Source organism: Bos grunniens, chromosome 15 (genome assembly GCF_055505025.1).
Source record: "Bos grunniens cultivar Pamir isolate PY7600 chromosome 15, Bosgru_T2T1.0, whole genome shotgun sequence".
Taxonomy (NCBI): Eukaryota; Metazoa; Chordata; class Mammalia; order Artiodactyla; family Bovidae; genus Bos; species Bos grunniens.
In genome coordinates this window covers 30,160,570-30,183,089 of record NC_141179.1, presented here as the reverse complement: position 1 = coordinate 30,183,089, position 22,520 = coordinate 30,160,570, and the positions used below count along the sequence as shown (strand labels likewise).

At 49.8% G+C, this 22,520-nt stretch overlaps 1 protein-coding gene and 1 long non-coding RNA gene across 10 annotated transcripts; one reads left to right on the top strand and one right to left on the bottom strand.

Moving 5' to 3' along the window:
- Positions 1 to 14: 14 nt before the first annotated feature.
- Positions 15 to 22,098, top strand: HYOU1 (hypoxia up-regulated 1). 9 transcript variants are annotated; one of them, XM_086339588.1, is made up of 26 exons: positions 15 to 162; positions 11,527 to 11,624; positions 11,846 to 11,939; positions 12,129 to 12,207; positions 12,359 to 12,513; positions 12,638 to 12,714; positions 13,154 to 13,335; positions 13,582 to 13,697; positions 14,771 to 14,963; positions 15,176 to 15,310; positions 15,465 to 15,547; positions 15,640 to 15,772; positions 15,933 to 16,120; positions 16,361 to 16,499; positions 17,023 to 17,083; positions 17,221 to 17,300; positions 17,809 to 17,994; positions 18,144 to 18,316; positions 18,399 to 18,486; positions 18,609 to 18,731; positions 18,863 to 18,996; positions 19,078 to 19,162; positions 19,793 to 20,033; positions 20,126 to 20,173; positions 20,446 to 20,499; positions 20,614 to 22,098. In XM_086339588.1, the coding sequence occupies exons 2-26, from the start codon at positions 11,534 to 11,536 to the stop codon at positions 20,682 to 20,684; spliced, it is 3,009 nt and encodes a 1,002-aa protein (XP_086195714.1). In that variant the 5' UTR covers positions 15 to 162; positions 11,527 to 11,533; the 3' UTR covers positions 20,685 to 22,098. The 9 variants fall into 9 exon arrangements, with proteins under 9 accessions (XP_086195714.1, XP_086195719.1, XP_086195718.1 ...); XM_086339593.1 differs by having other exon boundaries at positions 29 to 162; positions 20,449 to 20,499; XM_086339592.1 differs by lacking the exon at positions 15 to 162 and adding an exon at positions 10,427 to 10,546 and having other exon boundaries at positions 20,449 to 20,499.
- Positions 16,031 to 19,793, bottom strand: LOC147357567 (uncharacterized). Its single transcript, XR_015141964.1, has 2 exons — positions 19,198 to 19,793; positions 16,031 to 17,428 (listed from the first exon to the last, which is right to left on the bottom strand). It is a non-coding gene; the product is annotated as an uncharacterized LOC147357567 (long non-coding RNA).
- Positions 22,099 to 22,520: the final 422 nt, after the last annotated feature.

Here is a 22,520-nt window from a genome sequence, read left to right as displayed (position 1 = left end):
GGAGCCGGCGTATCACATGACCCGTTGACGTCCTGGAGTCTGGTGCACCTGCGCTCTCCTCTCGAAGTGACGGTTTCCCGCTGCTTGGACAGTAGGCGCGGCCGCTTGAGGCAGGGTTCACCACCCGCAGCTCACTCCGCAGTTTTCGGTTTTGCCGGCTCTGTAAGTGCCTTGACTGAAATGCTTCTTAAGAGCTAGACCTTCACCTCTCTGGGCATCAGTTTCCTCTTTAATTAAATTGGCTGGCAGTGGGGGATCAAGACGAGGAATGACACGCGGTTTGTGAATTGTAACCCGCTGTGCCTAGCTAGGTGAATTACCTTCTGCATCACAGGACTGTTTTGAGGCCTAAGTGAGTGGGTGTATATGAAACTGGTTTTTCGGCTGTAGGAAAGGAGAAGTAATATTAGAGGTTTGTGTCTGCCACCAGGTACAGATTGTAACTATAGTCAGTGTGTTTTTGTGTCCCTCTGTCAGAGGCATGGCGTTTATTGGGCACCTAAAACATGTCTCTTAAGGAAGCTGGGAAATACTTCTGGGGCACAAATTCCAAGAACCTGGCCTTTCTCTCCTTGCCATAATGACAGGGTGTAAGCAGAGTATAGCAAAGAGCCTTGAAGTCGTGGCACTGACCGCTGTGTGATATTACAGGTGACAAGGGTCAAAGACACTTCATGGTACCTACGGGTCCCAACTTGGGCTAAACCAGCTGTCTGTGTGGAAAACTGCAAGTGTACTTACTGTTTTTGCGCCACTGGAAGCTACAAATGGGAGTGACACAGTCATTTGAGACAGTATGCAATATGAAAAAGTGGCCATATGATTAGTATTTGTGGAGTTTATTTTTGCATTCCTGTCCCCCACAGCCTATTTTCAGAACATGTTAGGCTTTATTCCCTCCCCGGATTCTCAGCAAGCAGGGCCTGTGTGTTGCTTACCAAGAACCAGGTCTAACAGCCTAGTAGATGCTCCAAGTGGATTGAAGCAATGGATGTGGATGCTTTTCCTCTTACCCTCTCCTTGATCTAGTTGATGGAAAAAGTTATGTCTATTTGTCTAAAGAAATAAATGAGGGTAGGGCACACAGATTTCCTGATTTATAGCCCAGATTTCTTTCTTCTTTGTCACGCAGGTATTAGTACCATTTTGAATCTCAGTCTCTGAGCAGAAGCACAAATAGGGTCTAGATGGGACCCGATTTCACCTTTGAGTTATGTCCTATGTCCGATTTCACCTATGAGTTATTAAGGCTATGGATAATACTTGTTAAAGGAAGCAAAGTGAAAGCAAAGAGAGATGTGAGCAGCAGAATGACATCTTTGTTGTTGATGCATTTGCTCCCCCTACTGTCCAGTGGTAGAGGCTCTGATGTCGAAGCCACTGGATCTTCTGTTGGTGAGGGTACATAAGCAGAGACTGGCCCTCCAGAGGACCCATGCACCTCTTCAGACTTGCTGCCTTCCTTCCTTCCCTCTTTTTGACAAATATGTCTTTAGTATTCCTGAAATTGTACTAAATGCCCAGCATATATACATGAAATAGACATGGTGCCTGCTCTTCAGGGAGCTTGACCACCACGATAGGAAACAGACATAAAAAGGCCTGACAGTAATGAGCTTTTAATTTCTTTTTTCTTAAATTGAAGTAAGTTCATTTAAAAATAAATACATTGAAGTAAGTTGACTTACATTGTTTCAGGTGTACATCAAGGTGATTCAGTCACATATATATATACATATATATACACACACACATACATACACATATAAATATTCTTTTTCAGATTATTTTCCATTATAGGTTATTACAAGGTATTGAGTATAGTTCCCTGTGCTATACAGTAGGTTCTAGCTGTTTATCTATTTTATATAGTAGTGTGTATCTGTTAACTCCAAATTCCCAATTTATCCCTCCCTTCCTTTGCTGTTTGGTACAATCCCAAAGAAAGGCAATGCCAAAGAATGCTCAAACTACCGCATAATTGCATTCATCTCACATGCTAGTAAAGTAATGCTCAAAATTCTCCAAGCCAGGCTTCAGCAATACGTGAACCATGAACTTCCTGATGTTCAAGCTGGTTTTAGAAAAGGCAGAGGAACCAGAGATCAAATTGCCAACATCCACTGTATCATAGAAAAAGCAAGAGAGTTCCAGAAAAACATCTATTTCTGCTTTATTGACTATGCCAAAGCCTTTGACTGTGTGGATCACAATAAACTGTGGAAAATTCTGAAAGAGATGGGAATACCAGACCACCTGACCTGCCTCTTGAGAAACCTATATGCAGGTCAGGAAGCAACAGTTAGAACTGGACATGGAACAACAGACTGGTTCCAAATAGGAAAAGGAGTTCGTCAAGGCTGTATATTGTCACCCTGTTTATTTAACTTATATGCAGAGTACATCATGAGAAACGCTGGACTGGCAGAAGCACAAGCTGGAATCAAGATTGCCTGGAGAAATATCAATAACCTCAGATATGCAGATGACACCACCCTTATGGCAGAAAGTGAAGAGGAACTCAAAAGCCTCTTGATGAAAGTGAAAGTGGAGAGTGAAAAAGTTGGCTTAAAGCTCAACATTCAGAAAATGAAGATCATGGCATCCAGTCCCACCACTTCATGGGAAATAGATGGGGAAGCAGTGGAAGCAGTGTCAGACTTTATTTTTCTGGGCTCCAAAATCACTACAGATGGTGACTGCAGCCATGAAATTAAAAGACGCTTAATCCTTGGAAGGAAAGTTATGACCAACCTAGATAGCATATTCAAAAGCAGAGCCATTACTTTGCCAACAAAGGTTCGTCTAGTCAAGCCTATAGTTTTTCCTGTGGTCATGTATGGATATGAGAGTTGGACTGTGAAGAAGTTCTGAGCGCTGAAGAATTGATGCTTTTGAACTGTGGTGTTGGAGAAGACTCTTGAGAGTCCCTTGGACTGCAAGGAGGTTCAGCCAGTCCATTCTGAAGGACATCAGCCCTGGGATTTCTTTAGAAGGAATGATGCTGAAGCTGAAACTCCAGTACTTTGGCCACCTCGTGCGAAGAGTTGACTCATTGGAAAAGACTCTGATGCTGGGAGGGATTGGGGGCAGGAGGAGAAGGGGACGGCAGAGGATGAGATGGCTGGATGGCATCACTGACTCGATGGACCTGAGTCTCAGTGAACTGCGGGAGTTGGTGATGGACAGGGAGGCCTGGCGTGCTGCAATTCATGGGGTCGCAAAGAGTCGGACACGACTGAGCGACTGATCTGATCTCTGATCTGAACCATAAGTTTGTTTTCTATGTCTGTAGTCTATTCCTGCTTTCTAAATAAGTTCATTTGTTTGTACTTTTTTAGATTTCACATATAAGTGACGTCATATGATACTTATCTTTAACTTACTTCATTTAGCATGATAATCTCTACATCCATCCATGTTTCTGCAAAGGGCATTATTTCATTCTTTTTATTAATTTATTAATTTGTATTATTAATATATATTAATATTAATTAATGTGATATATTAATATATATCACATCTTTTTATACCACATCTTTATCCATTCATCTGTCAATGGACATTTAGGTTGCTTCCATGTCTTGCTATTGTGAATTGTACTGCTATGAATACTGGGGTACATGTGTCTTTTCAAATTAGAGTTTTCATCTTTTCCAGATACCAGCCCTCAATTTCATGTAGTGAATTATACCTAATGAGGTGCTTTCACTCTTCATTGACTCTTTGTAGCAACCACCTGCAGGAGTATCATTATCTCTTATGAGAAACAGAGTCTCAAAGAGGTTCAGGTGATTCTCCCTGAGCAAAAACATCAAAGTCTTTTGGAAATAAAACGAATTCTTCCGTTCCCTAACCCTTAATTAAATAACTTGCTGGGGGTGTGAAGCTAGGCTACACTTGTCAGAACATACACCAGGATTTGTCTTTTAGGTATGCTTGTCTGAATCCAGGCACTTCAGTGTAGTGAGGATGTAAGAAGGCAGACTACACAGAAAGTGATTGTGTGTACAAAGTCACTTCCAGTTCTGCAAAACTCTGAAAACTGGAGTTCTGAAGGGACTAAAGGTAAAGAAGCAACTTGAGTCTTTAGCTTGAAATTAAAGAGATCATGACTCAGAATCAAGAATTACCTAGCAATGCCCTCTCTTTTGCCCTTCAGCAAACTGCTGCCTATCATGTACAACAGTCATATCCTCTACAGCAAAATAGGAAAACTTATTGTTTCAGCTGCAAATGTTTATTTTCTATCATTCCCCCCCCACCCCGCCCCCACATCTGGCTCTCTGGGTAGAAACTATTTTCTTAACTACTGTAAAGTCTGTTTTTTTTCCTCTTAGCCCCTATAAAGGCTAGCAGCAGTTTCCACTTTAGGAACAAAAAGGTCAACCTAATAAAACTCAGAGGTCTTACAGTATAAGAGAGCGCAGGGCTTTAAGGCAACCATAAAACAGGAGAAAGGAGCAATTAGCTGATTATTGATTGTGAAAATCTGGCCTGCAAGAGGAACCTTCGTCATGAATTTGGTAAAGCACTTAACCAAGCTTTTAGCACTGCAATACTGCACATCTTTTAGTTTTATTTCTCTAGACTGAAAAGAAAAAAAGCTAACTAATGTATATTTAGTGCTTAGGATTCCCTAGCACTGTGTGAAGCACTTTACCCCCTTCTTTAATTTTGACACCAACCCTGTGATGCCGAAAGTTCAGCTTCTCTGTACACAGGTGCTGAATCAAATCTCAGAGTTTTGAGTGAAGTGGAAAAGGATAGCTTTATTAGTTTGCCAAGCAAAGGGGGCCACAGTGGGCTAATACCCTCAAAGTTGTATGTCTCCACTTGGACAGTGAGTTTTATAGTAATTGTTCAAAGAGGGCGTGATCAGCTTGTTGACATTCTTCTGATGGGTTCATGGTGATGCAAATAGAAATTAGCATAATTAACCTTCAGGTCAACTAATCTGAGGTCTACAAGCTTGTGGGCAGTATACCATCATTAACCATGTCAACTTCTGTCACCTGGAAGGGGTTTCAGTATCTGCAAAAATAACTCAAAGATATTGTTGTGTGTATCCATTGATGGGGAAACAGGACCTTGCCCCAAGACTGCTCTTGACTTGTTTGTTTCTCCCTGGTCTCACATCCCATCCCTTCCCTAGTTAACAACTGCTTGAATCTGCCTACTGGAACTCAGGGGAAGTGATGGAGGCTGAATGAAGGCTGTTTCCTACAATCAAAGAAATGGGGACACAAAGCCCTTGTACCCAGGAGCCCCACAGGCACTTTTTGGTATGACCTGTGAGGCATGTACCTGCATGGCTCTTTGAAAGATGTTGAAACTGAGGGCTAGGAGAGCTACACAACAGACACTTCTTCTGTAGTTCTAAAAATATTGCTATAAAAGTAGGAAAAAAAACTTACCCTGGTGCTTCTCCTGCCTAAAGTTACAGTAAATAAACCATCTAGTCTTTTGTGTGACACATACAAAATAATTTTTGAAATTATTATTGAAGTGTAACATGCAAACAGATTAAATGTACATACTACAATCCACTCAATTTTCACAAAGCCATTGCAACTACCATCCCCAAAGCCAGCCTTATGCCCTCCCCTTACTGTGAAAGGGTAAGTACCATCCCAACTTCTATGACTAGAATTTAATTTTGCCTGTTTTTAAACTTTATCCAAGTGAAGTCATAAACTGTGTGCTCTCTGGTTTCTGTCTGCTTTCACTGAATACTGTGTGGGATTTATTTAAGCAGTTGAATGTAAGAGACCAGTTGCTCTATAGAATTCCATTGTGTGAATCTACCACTATTTATTTGATCCAACTTTTTTTTTTTAACAACTTCACATGGCACTCAGGATCTTAGTTCCCCCAAGGGATCGAACTTGTGGCCCCACCAGTGACAGCACCAAGGCCTAACCACTGGACTGCCAGGGAATTCCCTATCTATACAGTTATTGCTGGGCATTGGAGCAGTATTCCATTTTAGTGCATTTTGAATTAAGCTATTACAAAGTCTCAGTGAACAAAGTCTCCTCATGAATATGTTCAAATAGATATATACCTAAGAATGGGGTAACTGGGTGACAACACATTTTAAATTCTGGACCAGGATGTTCACCATAATTGACATTGGCCTCGGCCCGTGACATGGTTATATAATGTATGCATGGTTTATAATGTATGCATGTGCTCTGACTTAGGTGTTCATTTTACTCATGTTCTGTGAGATGGCAGCTTTCTCCCTTGGGCTTCTGCATAGTGTAGGGGAGGGGAGGTAGTCCTCAAACGTTATTACAGGTTGTTCTGGAGCAGAACTAGTAGATTCAGCTGTCTTGTGCTGTGCTGTGCTTAATCACTCAGTCGTACCCGACTCTTTGCGACCCAATGGACTGTAGCCCGCCAGGCTCCTCTGTCCATGGGGATTCTCCAGGCAAGAATACTGGAGTGGGTTGCCATGCCCTCCTCCAGGGGATCTTCCCAACTCAGGGATCGAACCTAGGTCTCCTGCATTGCAGGTGGATGCTTTATGGTCTGAGCCACCAGGGAAGCAGCTGTCCTGTTTCATCTAAGTCAGATGTTCTACATTAAAATTTTCCTACTGTTTTACACCTTGCTCTTGTGAAACTTCAATCTGGTCAGAGAACAAAACAGGTGACTCCCCAGAGCAATTGCACCTGCTGCCCCTCCCGGGGGGGGGGGGACAAACACCCAGGTTGAGAAGCACAGCTGCTGCAGACTGTGCTCCCACCAAGGATATTCTGGGAGTGGGAGCTCACATAAGGAGCGGAGCAGGGCAGACTTTCTTACTCTCCCAGTAAAGCCATCCAGTGATCACAAAAGTCTGTGGAAAATTCTTAAACAGATGGGAATACCAGACCACCTTACCTGCCTTCTGAGAAATCTGTATGCAGGTCAAGAAGCAACAGTTAGAACCAGATATGGAACAATGGATTGGTTCCAAATTGGGAAAGGAGTATGTCAAGGCTGTATATTGTCACCTTGCTTGTTTAACTTATATGCAGAGCACATCATGCGAAATGCTGGGCTGGATGAAGCACAAGATGGAATCAAGGTTGTTGGGAGAAAGAAGTAAAGTGAAAGTTGCTCAGTCATGTCGGACTCTTTGCAACCCCATGATCTACATAGTCCATGGAATTCTCCAGGCTAGAATACTGAAGTGGGCAGCTTTTCCCTTCTCCAGGGGATCTTCCCAACCCAGGGATCGAACCTAGGTCTCCTGCATTGTAGGTCGATTCTTTACCAGCTGAGCTACAAGGGAAGCCCACCCAGAGAGATATCAATAAACTCAGATATGCAGATGACACCACCCTTATGGCAGAAAGCAAAGAACTAAAGAGCCTCTTTATAGGGTGAAAAAACTGGCTTAAAACTCAGCATTCAAAAAACTTAAGATCATGGCATTGGGTCTCATTACTTCATGGCAAATAGATGGGGAAACAGTGATAAGACTTTATTTTGGGGGGCTCCAAAATCACTGCAGATGGTGACTGCAGCCATGAAATTAAAAGATGCTTGCTCCTTGGAAGAAAAGTTAGGACCAACCTAGATAGCATATTAAAAAACATAGACATTACTCTGCCAACAAAGGTCCGTCTAGTCAAAGCTATGGTTCTTCTGATAGATATGAGAGTTGGACTATAAAAGAAAGCTGACCGCTGAAGAATTGATGCTTTTGAACTGTGGTGTTGGAGAAGACTCTTGAGAGTCCCTTGGACTACAAAGAGATCCAACCAGTCAATCCTATGGGAAGTTTGTTCTGAATATTCTCTGGAAAGACTGATGCTCCAGCTGAAGCTCCAACACTTTGGCCACATGATGCGAAGAACTGACTCATTGGAAAAGACCCTGATGCTGGGAAACTTTGAAGACAGGAGAAGGGGACAACAGAGGATGAGATGGATGGCATCACCGACTCAATGGACATGAGTTTGAGCAAGCTCCGGGAATTGGTGATGGACAGAGAAGCCTGGCGTGCTGCAGTCCATGGGATTGCAAAGAGTTGGACACGACTGAGCAACTGAACTGAAAATCATTCAATAGGTTTTTAACAAGTGTGCAAAACTGTGAACATACTTGTTTCCCAACAGATTCACCTCTGAAGGAAAGGTCATCCCCATCTCTGGAATCCCAACACCTAGCACAATGCTTGCATGCAGCACAGGGCCAATAAATGTTAAAGTGCATATTCTGTTTGAAAGAATCTACCCTACTGAATTGGAGAAGGAAATGGCAGCCCATTCCAGTACTGTTGCCTGGAAAATCCCATGGACGGAGGAGCCTGGTAGGCTGCAGTCCATGGGGTCACAAAGAGTCAGACACAACCGAGCGACTTCACTTTCACCCCACTGAATAGGTGGTCAAAAGTAGAGTCAGTTATTGAGAAACAAAATCTTGGGGACTTTGCTGGTGGCCCAGTGGTTAGGAATCTGCCTTCCAGTGCAGGGGACACAGGTTCAGTCCCTGGTTGGGGAACTAAATCCCATGTGCCACTGGGCAACTAAGCCTGCGCACCACAACGGGCTTAGAAAATAAGCAAAATCTTTCTCTGTGGCATTGAAATGACAACTTCTATGTTCATCAGTATGATTAAACAACTCCCATGCTATGGAATGTTCAATAGCAATAAACAAGGTGAATCTGTACGCTGGTATGGAAAATACACCATGATTTATTTTAACCCAAGGAAAAAAAAAAGCAAGTTGCAAACAAGCTAATTGTATAACATTTTACCATTTAAAAAAGACAGCAGCTACATGTTTCAAGATGCATACATGTATGTAAATAGAGGAAAAGGCCTAGAATAATAACAGCAGATAACTCTAGAGATTGTGGATATTATCAAAGAGATTTAACTTTATCTGGCATATTAGAACTTTTTACAAGATTACATTTGTATATTATTTGTGTAATTAAACTGTGTTAGTTTCAAGCGAATTTCTATTTCTACCAATTTCTCTACTACCTGAAGACTGAACTATTCTTAAAAGGAAGGAAAACAGACCTCTCCTTGATACTGCCAGTAGGTTGATCTTCTAAGCATAGACACCAGACTCAAATCTGAACCCAGCTGGATCTGTTTACTTTAACCTTTGCGTTTCGTCACTTAGTCACTAAAAGGATGCTGTCTACAACTGTACAAATATATAATGACCTGGCTAGGGGAACCTGCCCCTCTGCCTGAATGTTAAAGTGCCTTTATTCAGTTCCTACTGATACATCTGACCCTGCCCACCTGTGAATGGTTACAGAAAAGAAGAAATTAACACATCCCTTCCCTGATGCCTATTTTGCAGGATTTATGGCCTTTTTACTTTACTTCCACACCACCTCCTCCTCTCTGTTCTATAAAAGAAACTGACATTCAGACCCCAATCAGATGGTACTCTAGGGTGCAAGCCTGCCATCTTCTTGGTAGCCAGGTTTTCCGAATAAAGCCTAGTGTTTGCCTGAATCAGTTTGTCGTCCAACTATTGGCTAGTAGACAAAGCTTGGATTCTGTAACAGCCCTAAGCATTATAAAAAACTGTAGGGAAAGGACCAGATAAGATTTCCTGGGCTATCATAGCCAGGGCCTTCACAAGAACCTTCTGTAAAGGGAGGCTAGGCAACGATTTCATGAGAGGAAGCAGTGATACCATATTTAAGAAAAGTGCGCTGATGTCAATAAAACTGGAAAAAGAAAGTGTGCTCTCATGACCAGGCAGATTTCTATGGGCTTGTGAAGTACAGAGAGGGGAGTTAAGAGCACCAGAAACCTTTCCGAGGTGCTTTAATTCAGAAAGTAAACAGGCATAATGGAAGAGAAACAGGAGGTGGTGCATCTGTGCTTAACCAATTAGAGCCTCACAAAACCGGCTTTTGTGTCAGGGATTTGCAGTTCGGCATGTTCTTTCTCAAACTGGAGTAAAGGGTCCAGGCCAACTTCTGCCACTAATACAAGCGTTATCTCCGACTCATCAGCGAACATCTCTCTTGGTGGCTTTAGTTTCCGCAAAGAAAGAAAGCGGGGGTTGAGGTGGACTAAGAAGTCATTCTCTGATTTCCAGCCAAAGCCTAGGGCAGTTCAATACCGACCAGCAAGCTAGCACCTCTTCCGCGTGGCTGCCTCGGGGATGCAAGGATGCCTGCTCCTCGGACGGGGATCCCAGATGACCAGAAGAGGCCCGAGTGCTGGGCCGCCCGTTTGCCGACTCGCTCCAGGCACCGAATCAGACCTTCAGCGCCGCGGCCGGAAAGGTCCCGTGAACGCACCGGGATGGACGCTGGGCCGCGCGTGACGTGGACCAATCGGAGGCGGGCATCGGCGGTTTTCCTCCAACTGATGGACTGGCCTCTCCTTCGCCTTCGCGGCGGCGGCCGGAGACGGAGGAGGGGGTGGGCTTAGAACGTGGCCCAATGGGGACGCGCGCCGCGGCGGTGGGGGGCGGGGCCAGGCCCGCTGCGCAGGGCCGGGCAGCGGAGGCTCCAATGAGCGCACGCCGCGTCCGGGGCCGGCTGGTGCGCGAGACGCCGCGGAGAGGTTGGTGGCTAATGTAACAGTTTGCAAGCAGAGGGGAGTTGTGGAGGGCGCGGATTTGGGGGGCGCGCTGCTGGCCTCGTGGGTTTGTTCGGAGCTGCGTTTGTCCCAGAGCTGGGGCCACGGGAGCGGAGGCAAGAGGTAGCAGGGGTGGGGATGGCGATGGGAACCGGCCACCCCTAAGAGGAGGCAACGTGCTAGCTCCGGGGGCGGGTCAGTAGCGGGAGTGAGGGCCGCGCGGACGCCGGTACGCTTGGCCCCGCAGCTCGGTCCCTGGGGTGCTCTCATGCCTTAGAGGTGGGCTGGGACCCGTTTCCGGGAGTAGGAGCCGCCGCCTTTGGCCGGTAAGGCTTAGGTGAATTCGGAATACTGGCTGCCTTCTCGGCGCGGAACCTTATCGTTCCAGGCACAGTGGCTGTGTGTAGACAGCGGGGCCGGGATGGGATGGAGAAGGGGAGCGGGCGGGACAACCCGAAGGGATGCTGAGGACGAGACGTGCCCTTCTTCCATCCCTGCCTCCTCCAGCGTCACCCTCTCTCGGTTCCCGTTCAGGCCCGGCCAGGCTTTCCCCGCCAGTAGGGGAGCTCCAGGTGTAGGGAGGTAGTCTAGTCCTGAGCGGGGATCCCTGGCGGCACCCCAGGTGTGTGACAGCAGGGACAGTGCTGGGGTGCGCCCGTCGAGCTGCCTGTACAGTGGGCGGAAGGCCTTGGTCTCCTTCCTCCTGGCCTGTTACCATCACTGTTTCGGGATGTGGTGGCCAAAGGCTTGGATCCCCGGTGGTTCACCTGGGCCTTCCCGTGGTCACTTCTGAAGATGGTGAGAGTGCTTGGTTCTCATTAGAAGGGAAGGGGGGGGATGTACCCTGTCCTGCCCTGGATGAGGATGGAGTAGGTATGAATTTTAAAGCTTCTGTGTTCTGGATGAGGTTCTGCCTCCTTCACTCAGGGCATCCAGTTACAAGTGTTGTTTTTCTCCTCTCCTAGGGACACAATGGCAGCCACAGTCAGAAGGCAGAAGCCGAGGAGGCTAGCCTGTTGGGCCTTGATGACTGTGCTCTTGGCAGACCTGTTGGCACTGAGTGGTATGTACCCCAGCAGAGGCGTCAAAAGAAATATAAATGAGTGAATGATGGATGATATGTGGCGGGCAGGGGTAATGAGACTGGTGAATGGGAAACCTTTCCGCTCTTAGGTTGCCAGACCCAGACGTTTTTGTTTTGTCTGCTGCTGTCTTACCTTCTCCATGGAAAGCGGTAGAAGGCGGGGAAAGAGGGGCTAATTGACAGATCTGTTTCCCCTTCAGACACACTGGCAGTGATGTCTGTGGACCTGGGCAGCGAGTCTATGAAGGTGGCCATCGTCAAACCTGGAGTACCCATGGAGATTGTCTTGAACAAGTGAGGGCGGCCCCAGGGTCGGGTGGGGAAAAGAGGGTCCGCACCCCAGGCCCAAGTGTGTTCTTGGTAGTGGCCTCAACACACTTTGTGTCTGCATGATTGTGGGGTGTTGTATGTACGTGGGGGTGTTAAGGCTCCTGAGAACACGCCGTGCCATAGGCACATGGCCCCAGTGTGTCTTTTCCTCAGGGAGTCCCGGAGGAAAACCCCAGTGACTGTGACCCTGAAAGAAAATGAACGATTCTTTGGCGACAGTGCAGCCAGCATGGTGAGCTCACAGCCCACCCCTTCCCAAAGCAGTGGGCAGAGGAGAGGCGATGGCAGACTCCAGAGTCTGCTCCCTGATTGATCTCCGAGGTAGGTAGGTGAAGGCAGGTTTGGGAGTCTTAACACTCTGCTCTTTCTTTACCTCTTCTCAGGCCATCAAGAACCCAAAGGCAACGCTGCGTTACTTCCAGCACCTCCTGGGGAAGCAGGAGAATAACCCCCATGTAGCCCTTTACAAAGCTCGTTTCCCCGAGCATGAGCTGGGCTTCGACCCGCAGAGGCAGACTGTGTACTTCCAAATCAGCCCGTGAGTGCCCTGCTGGGGAAGGTGGGCTCACGGGGCCTGGTGGGATCCCCGTCAACATGTGTTCACCACTGTCCTTGTGTGGATGCCGGGCTTTCCTCGCCGCTAACCATCTCCCCTCCCCCAGGCAGCTGCAGTTCTCGCCAGAGGAGGTCCTCAGCATGCTTCTCAACTACTCCCGGTCTCTGGCTGAAGATTTTGCAGGTGGGTGGCCAAGGTGGGGCCAGTGGAAGCCACCTTCCCTGGAGACTCAAATGAAGGCAGGTCTGAGTCCCCAGGAACATTTAGTAACATCTGATGACATTTTTGGTTGTCACAACTGGGGAGCTGCAGCCACTGCCATCTACTGAGTAGAAGCCACGGGTGCTGCCAGACGTCCTAGACTGCACACCTCTGCCGCCCAAAACAAAGAATTATCTGGCCCAGGGACTTTCCTGGTGGTTTAGTGGTTAAGACCCTGAGCTTCCACTGCAGGCGCACAGATTCAATCCCTGGTTGGGGAATGAAGATCCCATGTGCCATGTGGTGTGGCCAAGGAAAAAAAAAAGTACTATCTAGCCCAGAATGTCAGCTGTGCTGAAACTGAGAAACCCCCATCTAAGGTGTGGAGCTGGTGGGAACCCTGTTCTGTTTTCCTCTGTAGAGCAGCCCATCAAGGATGCAGTGATCACTGTGCCAGCCTTCTTCAACCAGGCTGAGCGCCGAGCCGTGCTGCAGGCTGCGCGAATGGCTGGCCTCAAGGTGCTGCAGCTCATCAATGACAACACCGCCACAGCCCTCAGCTACGGTGTCTTCCGCAGGAAAGATATCAACAGCACTGCCCAGGTGAGCCGGGGGGGAGCTGCCGACCGGCCTGGCAGGGTGGCTGAGTCTGATGATGGAAGTCACTTGGCTTGTTTTGCATCTTATTTGCATGCTGGCTCTTGACAAATGCGGCAACAGCCCCCTCTCAGCTCCTTTTGCTGAGCTGTTTGGCTTTCATTCGAGTCGGTGCAGCCCTTTGGAGGCAGGCAGGCAGGCACCCTGGAGTTGTGTTAGGTTCCTGTGACAGTGGCCTCGATGTCTCTGCAGAATATCATGTTCTATGACATGGGCTCAGGCAGCACTGTGTGCACCATCGTGACCTACCAGACAGTGAAGACTAAGGATGCGGGGATCCAGCCGCAGCTGCAGATCCGGGGTGTGGGGTAAGTGGGTGCTGCGAGGAGGGCTGCTTGCTGAGCTGCCGTTGGGTCTGGGTTTCTTCTTGGAGGGTCAGCTGCCTCTCTTTCCTGCTCCCTGCAGGAATACTCTCCTGGCTAAAGCATCAGTCTTTGTAGGATACCTCTCCCAAAGAGCACGAGGTAGATGGAGATGTGGGGAGACAGTTTGGGAAGGTTGAGGGCAATGAATGTCCCAAGCGGCTTCTGAGGAAATCCATAAGGCCATAGGCCCTATGAGGAGTGTTAGCTTCAACTATTTCTTTGTTCTTGGCATCTTTGCTTTCCTTGTTGCTGATGTTATGTTATTTCATGAACCCATTCTTTTCTGTCCACGTTTACGGCTTTCGTATTAGTCTGAACTGCTGTCACCTCTCACCTGCAGAATAGCATATCTCACTGCTGCCAGTGTGGCCTCCCTCCAGTTCTTTCTCCACATTCAGCTAGAGGGTTCTTTTCAAACCTGTCTGTATCTCATTTCTTTAGAAACCCTTCAGTGGCTCCACACCTTTGTCTTGGCTTATAAAGCCACCTGTATGACAACTCCAGCTTGGCTCTGACCCTGAACTCTAGCCATCTTTGCCCTCCATTGAACTTATACACTCTTGTTCTCTCACACCTCACCCTTTGCCTAGAATGTTCTTTCCTCTCTTCTTCACCTCATTAACTCCAGCTCATCTTCAAGTTTCAGCTCCAGCATCACTTCTCCACAGAACTTTCCCAGACATCTCTAAATAGCTGAAATTTCACTTATCTATATATTCTAGTGGCATTATCTGTCTCTCTGTTATAACACAGAGGATTGCTAAAATTTCACAGTGTGGTTAATTGCTCGATTATAAACTCTTTGATAGCAGGGACCCTGTCTTTTTTGTTTCCTTCTTACAATTGTATTTCCAGAGACAAATACATAATTTGATGCATAGTAGTTACAGTTGAATAAATGGCCAGATGGGCTATGGCTGAGAGGTGTTAGCCGTGTGGGTGAGAGCCAGGTTCCTGTGTGGATGAAGGGACCCCGTGTGTTCCTCACACTTGTCCCTCTTCCCTTTCCTGCACAGGTTTGACCGTACCCTGGGGGGCCTGGAGATGGAGCTCCGCCTGCGTGAGCACCTGGCCAGGCTTTTCAATGAGCAGCGCAAGGGTCAGAGAGCAAAGGACGTGCGAGAGAACCCTCGTGCCATGGCCAAGCTGCTGCGTGAGGCCAATCGACTGAAGACCGTTCTGAGCGCCAATGCTGATCACATGGCCCAGGTGCTCACACGTGGCTGCTTGAGGGCAAAGATTTCCCGCCCCCCACCAGAGGATGGAGGACCCCACCACCCTGAGCTCGATTTCGGGGTGGCCCATCACTTGTTCCCATGCTTCCTGCCTGCCTCCCAGTATCCTGTCCCCTTGGTATCTGACCCACCAACCCAGAGAGCAGGACCTGGGTGAGTGCTCTGACCTTCCTGTTCCTTTCCCAGATCGAGGGCCTGATGGACGATGTGGATTTCAAGGCAAAGGTGACTCGAGCGGAGTTTGAAGAGTTGTGTGCAGACTTGTTTGAGCGGGTCCCTGGGCCCGTGCAGCAGGCGCTGCAGAGTGCAGAGATGAAACTGGTGAGGCAGGGTCATCGGGGTGGGTGTGGCGGAGAGGCAGACGGGATGGAAAGTGAAGAGGTGGCAGGGAGGAGGGAAGAAGTCAGAGAAGAGTCTGTGCTGAGGAGGAGGGTGACCTCGGAGCCGACCCATCCCCCGCTTTCTCCCCCTACAGGATGAGATTGAGCAGGTGATCCTGGTGGGTGGGGCCACTCGTGTCCCCAAAGTGCAGGAGGTGCTGCTGAAGGCTGTGGGCAAGTGAGTGTGGGGCCTGAGCAGCAGGAGGGCTGAGGGGAGGGGGGCCAGGCCAGGCTGCAGATGGATGGTCCTGAGCCTTGGGATGTTCACAGGGAGGAGCTGGGGAAGAACATCAATGCCGACGAAGCCGCCGCTATGGGGGCTGTGTACCAGGCGGCCGCGCTCAGCAAAGCCTTCAAGGTGAAGCCTTTCGTCGTCCGGGATGCAGTGATCTACCCCATCCTGGTGAGTAAGCCTGTGTGCTGGGTGGAAGGCTCCCCATACCTCTCCCAGGGTCATCTCCACTGTCTGCTCAAGCCTATCCCTCTGTCTTCCTGCCATCGGCATTCCCCACCCCAGACCCTACTGTGCTTCTCCACCGGGCCTCCCTTCTCCTGCCATGTAGGTGGAGTTCACGAGGGAGGTGGAGGAGGAGACTGGGGTCCGCAGCCTGAAGCACAATAAGCGCGTCCTCTTCTCCCGCATGGGACCCTACCCTCAACGCAAAGTCATCACCTTTAATCGCTACAGCCATGACTTCAACTTCCACATCAACTATGGTGACCTGGGCTTCCTGGGGCCTGAGGATCTTCGGTGAGGGGGTGGGGCCAGATGGGGACTCCAGGGAGGGAGGGATGGGGTCTGCGGGTGACACAGGGGAAGCAGCCTGTGGGCTTGGGCTTGGGTTTGGGCTGAGCTTCTCCTCTGGGAGGTGCTTCCATCTTGAGGGTGTCCTCGGGGAGGGCCCCATGTCTCATACCCAGAGGCTGTGTAGACTAGAGCTTGGAGGCAGGCTTGCAGGCTCCCCTGAATGGGTTTCTCCTCCCCACCCAGGGTATTTGGCTCCCAGAATCTGACCACAGTGAAGCTAAAAGGTGTGGGAGAGAGCTTCAAGAAGTATCCCGACTATGAGTCCAAGGGCATCAAGGCTCACTTCAACCTGGACGAGAGTGGTGTGCTCAGCCTGGACAGGGTGAGAGCAGGAGCCCCCCTGTGCCAGGCGGGGCCCAGGCACCACCAGCCTCTTCAACAGCGGTTCCTTGTAGTGTTCAAACATGGTCAATAAAGTGGGTCTGGGAGTTGGATAAATCTTGAGCTAAACAAGGGATCTGGTGTGGGCCATCTCAGAGCCTGTGAATGCTCACTGACGTTGTAATTTTCAGGGTCTAGGATGGCTGAGAAACCTGCTTATTAACAACAGTTCATGGGATTTGTATCTTTTAGAACATACTGTGGACAACCATGGCCCATTCTGTTGAGTGGAGGAGTGTGAGGGTGAGGAGGGGGAAGCTCCAGTCCCCTCTCAAAGGGCTTGTAATCAACCAGGGGTGGAGGAGACTCCATCCAGAAGCCCTTGGAGGAGGCAGGGGAGAGGACAGGCTAGCACAGCTGGAAGTCACATGATTGTGCCTAAACAGTGACCCGCCAGGCAGGATGTTTGTGGAGAAAAGGTGGGTTAGCATGTGCTTGTCTTCACCTCGGATCCATGTTGTCAGGTGGAGTCTGTGTTTGAGACGCTGGTGGAGGACAGCCCAGAAGAGGAATCTACTCTGACCAGTAAGATGAGTGTGTGCACGTGTGTGAGAGAGTGTCCTTGTGTGCCTTCCAGGGAGGTGGGCAGGCCTTCCCCTTAGGGTTGGGGGTGGAGTCACTTCTGTGGCGCTCTTTAAGTCTTTGGGTTTTCCTCTTTCTAGAACTTGGCAACACCATCTCCAGCCTGTTTGGAGGTGGCAGCACACCAGATACTAAAGAAAATGGTACTGACACAGTCCAGGTAAGGCCAGGGTGGAGCCAGGGGAGCGTGGAGGACGGTGCATGGGACCAGGCGGCAGCAGCAGAGACTGGGGGTTGGGGTGTTGATCCCAGCTTCTCAGGATATGATAGGCCCCGCCTCCTCTTAGCCTGTGGAGAAGGGAATGGCAACCCACTCTAGTATTCTTGCCTGAAGAATTACATGGACAGAGGAGCCTGGTTTCTACAGTCCATGGGGTCGCAAAGAGTTGGACACGACTGAATCTTTCTTTCTTTCCCCTTAGCCCGAGCTGGGTTCACCAAACCCTTCTCTGGACTCTAAGCCATCCCAAGGCTCACCGTCACCTCCAGACACTTTTCCTTTGTCCAGCTAGACTGCCTCAGTCCAGACGCCCATTGCCCATTTCCACACAGTGGTCCTCTGTCTCCCTCAAGCTATGTCATAGGCAGTGAGCCCTTCAAAGCAGAGCCAGTCCTGATCCATGGGCCCTGCTGGTGACTCCTCAGAGGGTGTGTCTGTTTGTTTCCAGGAGGAGGAGGAAGGGCCTGCTGAGGGGAGCAAGGACGAGCCTGGAGAGCAAGCAGAGCTCAAGGAGGAAGCTGAGGCCCCAGCGGAGGACACCTCTTCGCCCCCACCCCCTGAGGCTAAGGGGGCTGCAGCCCCTGAAGGAGAAAAGGCTGCAGAGAAAGACGGCGGGGACAAGCCCGAGGCCCAGGTGAGCTCTCGGCAGAGTGAAGTCGGCCTGGACCCCGAGGCTGACGGGACAGGCACCTGCCGTGCTTCCTGTCCCCAGAGCCATCCCCACCTGTGGAGGACAGGAGGGCTGATCATGCTTTCCCTCACACCCTCGTCTCTTCCCCACAGAAGCCAAGCGAGAAGGGAGAGGCGGGGTCTGAGGGTGCCCCTCCAGCCCCGGAGGAAGAAAAGAAGCAGAAACCAGCCCGGAAGCAGAGGATGGTGGAGGAGATCGGAGTGGAGCTGGTCGTCCTGGACCTGCCTGACTTGCCCGAGGACCAGCTGGCCCGCTCGGCCCAGAAGTGAGTAAAGGCTGCAAGCGTGCGGAGGGTGGGCGCAGGCTATGGAGCAGCACCCCTCACTCCTGCTGCCCCTCGGCCACAGACTCCAGGACCTGACACTCCGGGACCTGCAGAAGCAGGAACGGGAGAAAGCAGCCAACAGCTTGGAAGCCTTCATCTTTGAGACCCAGGTTGGTGGGCTGGGACACAGGCCTGCCTCAGGACAAGGGACGGGGTCGGGGAGGAGGGTCCTGCCCCAAGAGCCTTGCCCCGAGGGCCTGCTGCGCACTCGCGCTCTGGTGCACCTCCCCAGGACAAGCTGTACCAGCCCGAGTACCAGGAAGTGTCGACTGAGGAGCAGCGTGAGGACATCTCTGGGAAGCTCAGTGCCACGTCCACTTGGCTGGAGGATGAGGGCTTTGGGGCCACCACAGCGGTGAGAGGGCTCCCAGGATGTGGTGGGCAGGATGGGGAAAGGAAAGAGAGCTGGGGTGTGAGGTCATAAAGAAGGATGCAAGGCTGTCGTCCCCTAACCCCTCTGCCCTCTCCCACCCCCACGTCCGTCAGATGTTGAAGGAGAAGTTGGCTGAACTACGGAAGCTGTGCCACGGGCTGTTTTTTCGGGTGGAAGAGCGCAAGAAGTGGCCCGAACGGCTGTCTGCCCTGGATAATCTCCTCAATCATTCCAGCATGTTCCTCAAGTGAGCAGCCCCTCTGCTCTTCTTCCCCACTCAGTCCCACCCCTGTCCTTCCTGGGCTGACGGTCTCCTCTCTGACTGCAGGGGGGCCCGGCTCATCCCAGAGATGGACCAGATCTTCACTGAAGTGGAGATGACAACGTTAGAGAAAATCATCAATGAGACCTGGGTAATCCCCATATAAATACTTAATTGGAGACTTACCTGGCAAGGTGGGCCATCCTTGGCAGCAGGGGAGATGCGGAGAAATGGAGACTCAGCAGTCATTGCCTCCTGGCTTGGCAGCTCATTGGAAAGGCAAAAGATGGCTGCATTTGGGATCACGTCTGATCAGTCCCAGACCAGGGTCATAGGCATGAGTCGTCGATTAGAGGGGTAGTGGAGCCCATCCCTGCGGGATCAGAGAGAGCTGCTCTGAGGAGCTGGGGCTTGAACTGCATGCAGAAATTGGGGCAGGGTTTGGGGAGCTCAGAATGACCTGTCATGAGATGCAGAAGCTGTTCTGGATGTGGGGGCTGTTTTTTGAACCAGAGCACCAAAGCGGTTGAAATAAGGAGAAAAATAAGAGGTTCAACTGTGGTTAGTCCATAGAAATAGGATGGAAACCAGAAATAGGCAGTTTGGCACTCCCTTGTGGAGAGCCTCAAATGCCATCCTGAGGTATCTGTTTGCTTCGGGGGCTGACAGTGACGGGCAGTGATTTGAGGTCTGAGGGGAAGAGCCAGAGGTTGGTTGGGGTGTGTTTCATCCGGGACAGAGGCATCTGCTGGCTCCAAGCCTGTCCTGACCTCGCCCACAGGCCTGGAAGAACACAACCGTGGCCGAGCAGGCCAAGCTTCCCACCACAGAGAAGCCCGTGTTGCTCTCGAAAGACATCGAGGCCAAGATGGCGGCCCTGGACCGCGAGGTGCAGTATCTGCTCAATAAGGCCAAGTTCGCCAAGCCCCGGCCCCGGCCCCGGGACAAGAATGGGACCCGGGCAGAGGCTCCCCTCAATGCCAGCACCAGTGACCAGAGTGAGAAGGTCATCCCTCCACCAGGTGAGGCCAGGGGACTGGTTCAGGCATCACTGGGCAGGAGGAAGCTTTCCCTTCCCTCCGGGGACTACCTTTTCCTCCTGGTTTCCCTCCAGGCCAGACTGAAGACACGAAGCCCATCCCAGAACCTGAGAAAGAGACTGGTGAGCTGGGGAAGCGGATGGGGAACATGGACATCACTTAGCCCCGAGGGGTCAGCAGACTAGCAGGACAGCCTCTCTCTGGACAGCCCTGGAGCTTTGAATGGCCTTTACATCTTGTAGATGTTATTTCCAAAAACAGAATAGACCAAGTGTGGCCCATAGATCCTAAAATACTGACATTTACTGTCTGGCTCTTATTGGGAAAAGTTTGCTAACCCCTGCGTTAGCCCCTTCCTCCTTCTTGCAGACACTAACCTGTTCTTTCCACAAAGCAGGACCTGAAGCAGCAGACTCTGAGCCTCTGGAATTAGGGGGTCCCGCAGCAGGTGAGGGTGGAGGTGGCGGGCTGTGCTGGAGGGCAGTGCCTTCCCTGAGCTGGGCCTGTTCCCTCTGTCTCACCTTCCTCCATCCTGTTCTCTCTTTCCCCCAATTCCTCCCAGAATCCGAACAGAAGGAACATCCCGAACAGCCGACAGGACAGAAGCGAACTTTGAAGAATGATGAACTATAACCTCCCAGTTCCCCACTCGTCCCTGCCCCCTTCTCTCACCACCTCTATTTATTAAGCACCAAGGACTGGGGGAGGGTTGGTTCCCCGCCTCCCCAGAGGCTTCAGTTCCTCTTCTCTCACCTGCGACTGGAGGTGCGGAGAAGGGGAAGGAAGGGACGGTTTACTGGTTCCTTCTGGAATAGTTCTGTGGTTCAAACTGAAATCGTTTTGTTCCCCAACCCCACCTGCTGATTCCCTACCATCCAGGTCCTAGTTTGGGAAAAATCACTATTCTGTCTTCATTCTTCGCCTGTGGGTAGGTGAGAGTGCGGCCATCAGTGGTTGGCTGACAGGCCTGGTAGTGGGAAGGGTGTCCTGGGTTGTTAGAGGGTCTCCAGGCTCTTCTGGTTGTCCTTCCCTCCCTTTTCCACCATGAGATCTATGCCACACAGGCCAGTGTATGCAGAACCTTGCTTTCCAGGTTTGGTTTCTGAGCTCCTGTCTGTACTTTTGCCTCCTCCAAGGTTTTTTCCCCTAAAAATCCCCATTCTCATGCCTCCCCACTGTGAGTCTCCTTGCCTTTCTCTTGCAAGTTGGACAGTCCTCTGCCTCTTGGCCAGACCCCATCCATTTGGACTGCCTAAGTCACTCGAGATCGACCCCCACCCACACGTACAACCCCAGTGGCCAGAGTAGGCAGGGAGAAAGTGAAGAGAATCCAGCTGCCTCTCGAGGGAGTGAGATGTGTGAGAGCACTGTAGCTCCCCACCTGTGGACTCTGGGCCAGGAAAGGCGTGTGAGTAGCTGGCGCAGGGTGCCAGCATTCTGCAAGCAGCTGTTGAAATCTGCATCTTCCCAGTTGCCTGGTACTCCATGGCCCTTGGACTTCTGCCCCCCTTCTCTCCCTGTTGTTCTGCCCTCTCAGACAGAGCCTTTCCCTCACTCCCTGGCCCCCTGGGCTGACCAAAATGTGCTTTCTACTGTGAGCCCCTTGTCCCAAGACCCTGGGGGCAGGAGAGACTGGCATGAATGTAGAACTGCCATCTTGCTGTCTTGGAGGCAGGCCTTGTGGGCAAAGGAAGAGGGTACAGGCTGGCCTTTCTGTAGTGCATTGCTCTGCTGTGATGGGGGCCCTTGACCCACGACGTGGATGTCGGGCAGCCCACCCCCCAGGGTCCTATCTGTAGCAGGAGCCAGGGCTGCCACCCCCACTCCCAGGGCATAGGGGAGCCTGGTTGTATCTGTCTCTTGTCTTTTCTTTTTCTTTTTTTTTTTTTTGCCACATTGGCAGAAATGTGCCCTAAGGTTCCTATCCTGTCCTATATGTTTGAATTGTTTCACTAGCAGTTGAGGCTGGTTGGACAGATTTGAGTCAAATTGTACTTTGCTCCATTGTTAATTGAGAAACTGTTTCAATAAAATATTCTTTTCTATAGTTTTTGTGCTGTGATTTTTTTTTTTTTAATGTGTTTATTTCTAGGACTTCCCTGATAGTCCAGTGGTTAAGATTCTGTGCTTCCCGCGCAGGGGGCACAGGTTCAGTGTCTAGTTGGGCAAGTTCCACATGCCACATGGGATGGCCAAAAGAAAGTATGTTTATTCCTTGAATATAAATAATGCATGTTTATTATGGCAAATTTAGAAGGTAAAACTTGAATAACAAAATTACCTATAATACTACCACCAAAACATCGGTAACATTTTGAACTTAGTTGAGATTCACGCATGTAATTTTTCTTCATGAAAACAAAATTGTTTTATTTTTCCTCTGACATCGTTTGGACCAGGTATTTTTAGATAATATTTGAGGTATTTTTAGATAATAATCATTTTTAAGGTAACAGTCTCATTTTACAA

Excerpts from the sequence above, each read along its gene's own strand:
- HYOU1 (XM_086339588.1), top strand. The coding sequence starts at position 11,534 with ATGGCAGCCACAGTCAGAAGGCAGAAGCCGAGGAGGCTAGCCTGTTGG. Across the intron at positions 12,514-12,637 it reads GTGTACTTCCAAATCAGCCC|GCAGCTGCAGTTCTCGCCAG; the intron begins GTGAGTGCCCTG and ends CCCCTCCCCCAG. Across the intron at positions 20,500-20,613 it reads ATTAGGGGGTCCCGCAGCAG|AATCCGAACAGAAGGAACAT; the intron begins GTGAGGGTGGAG and ends AATTCCTCCCAG.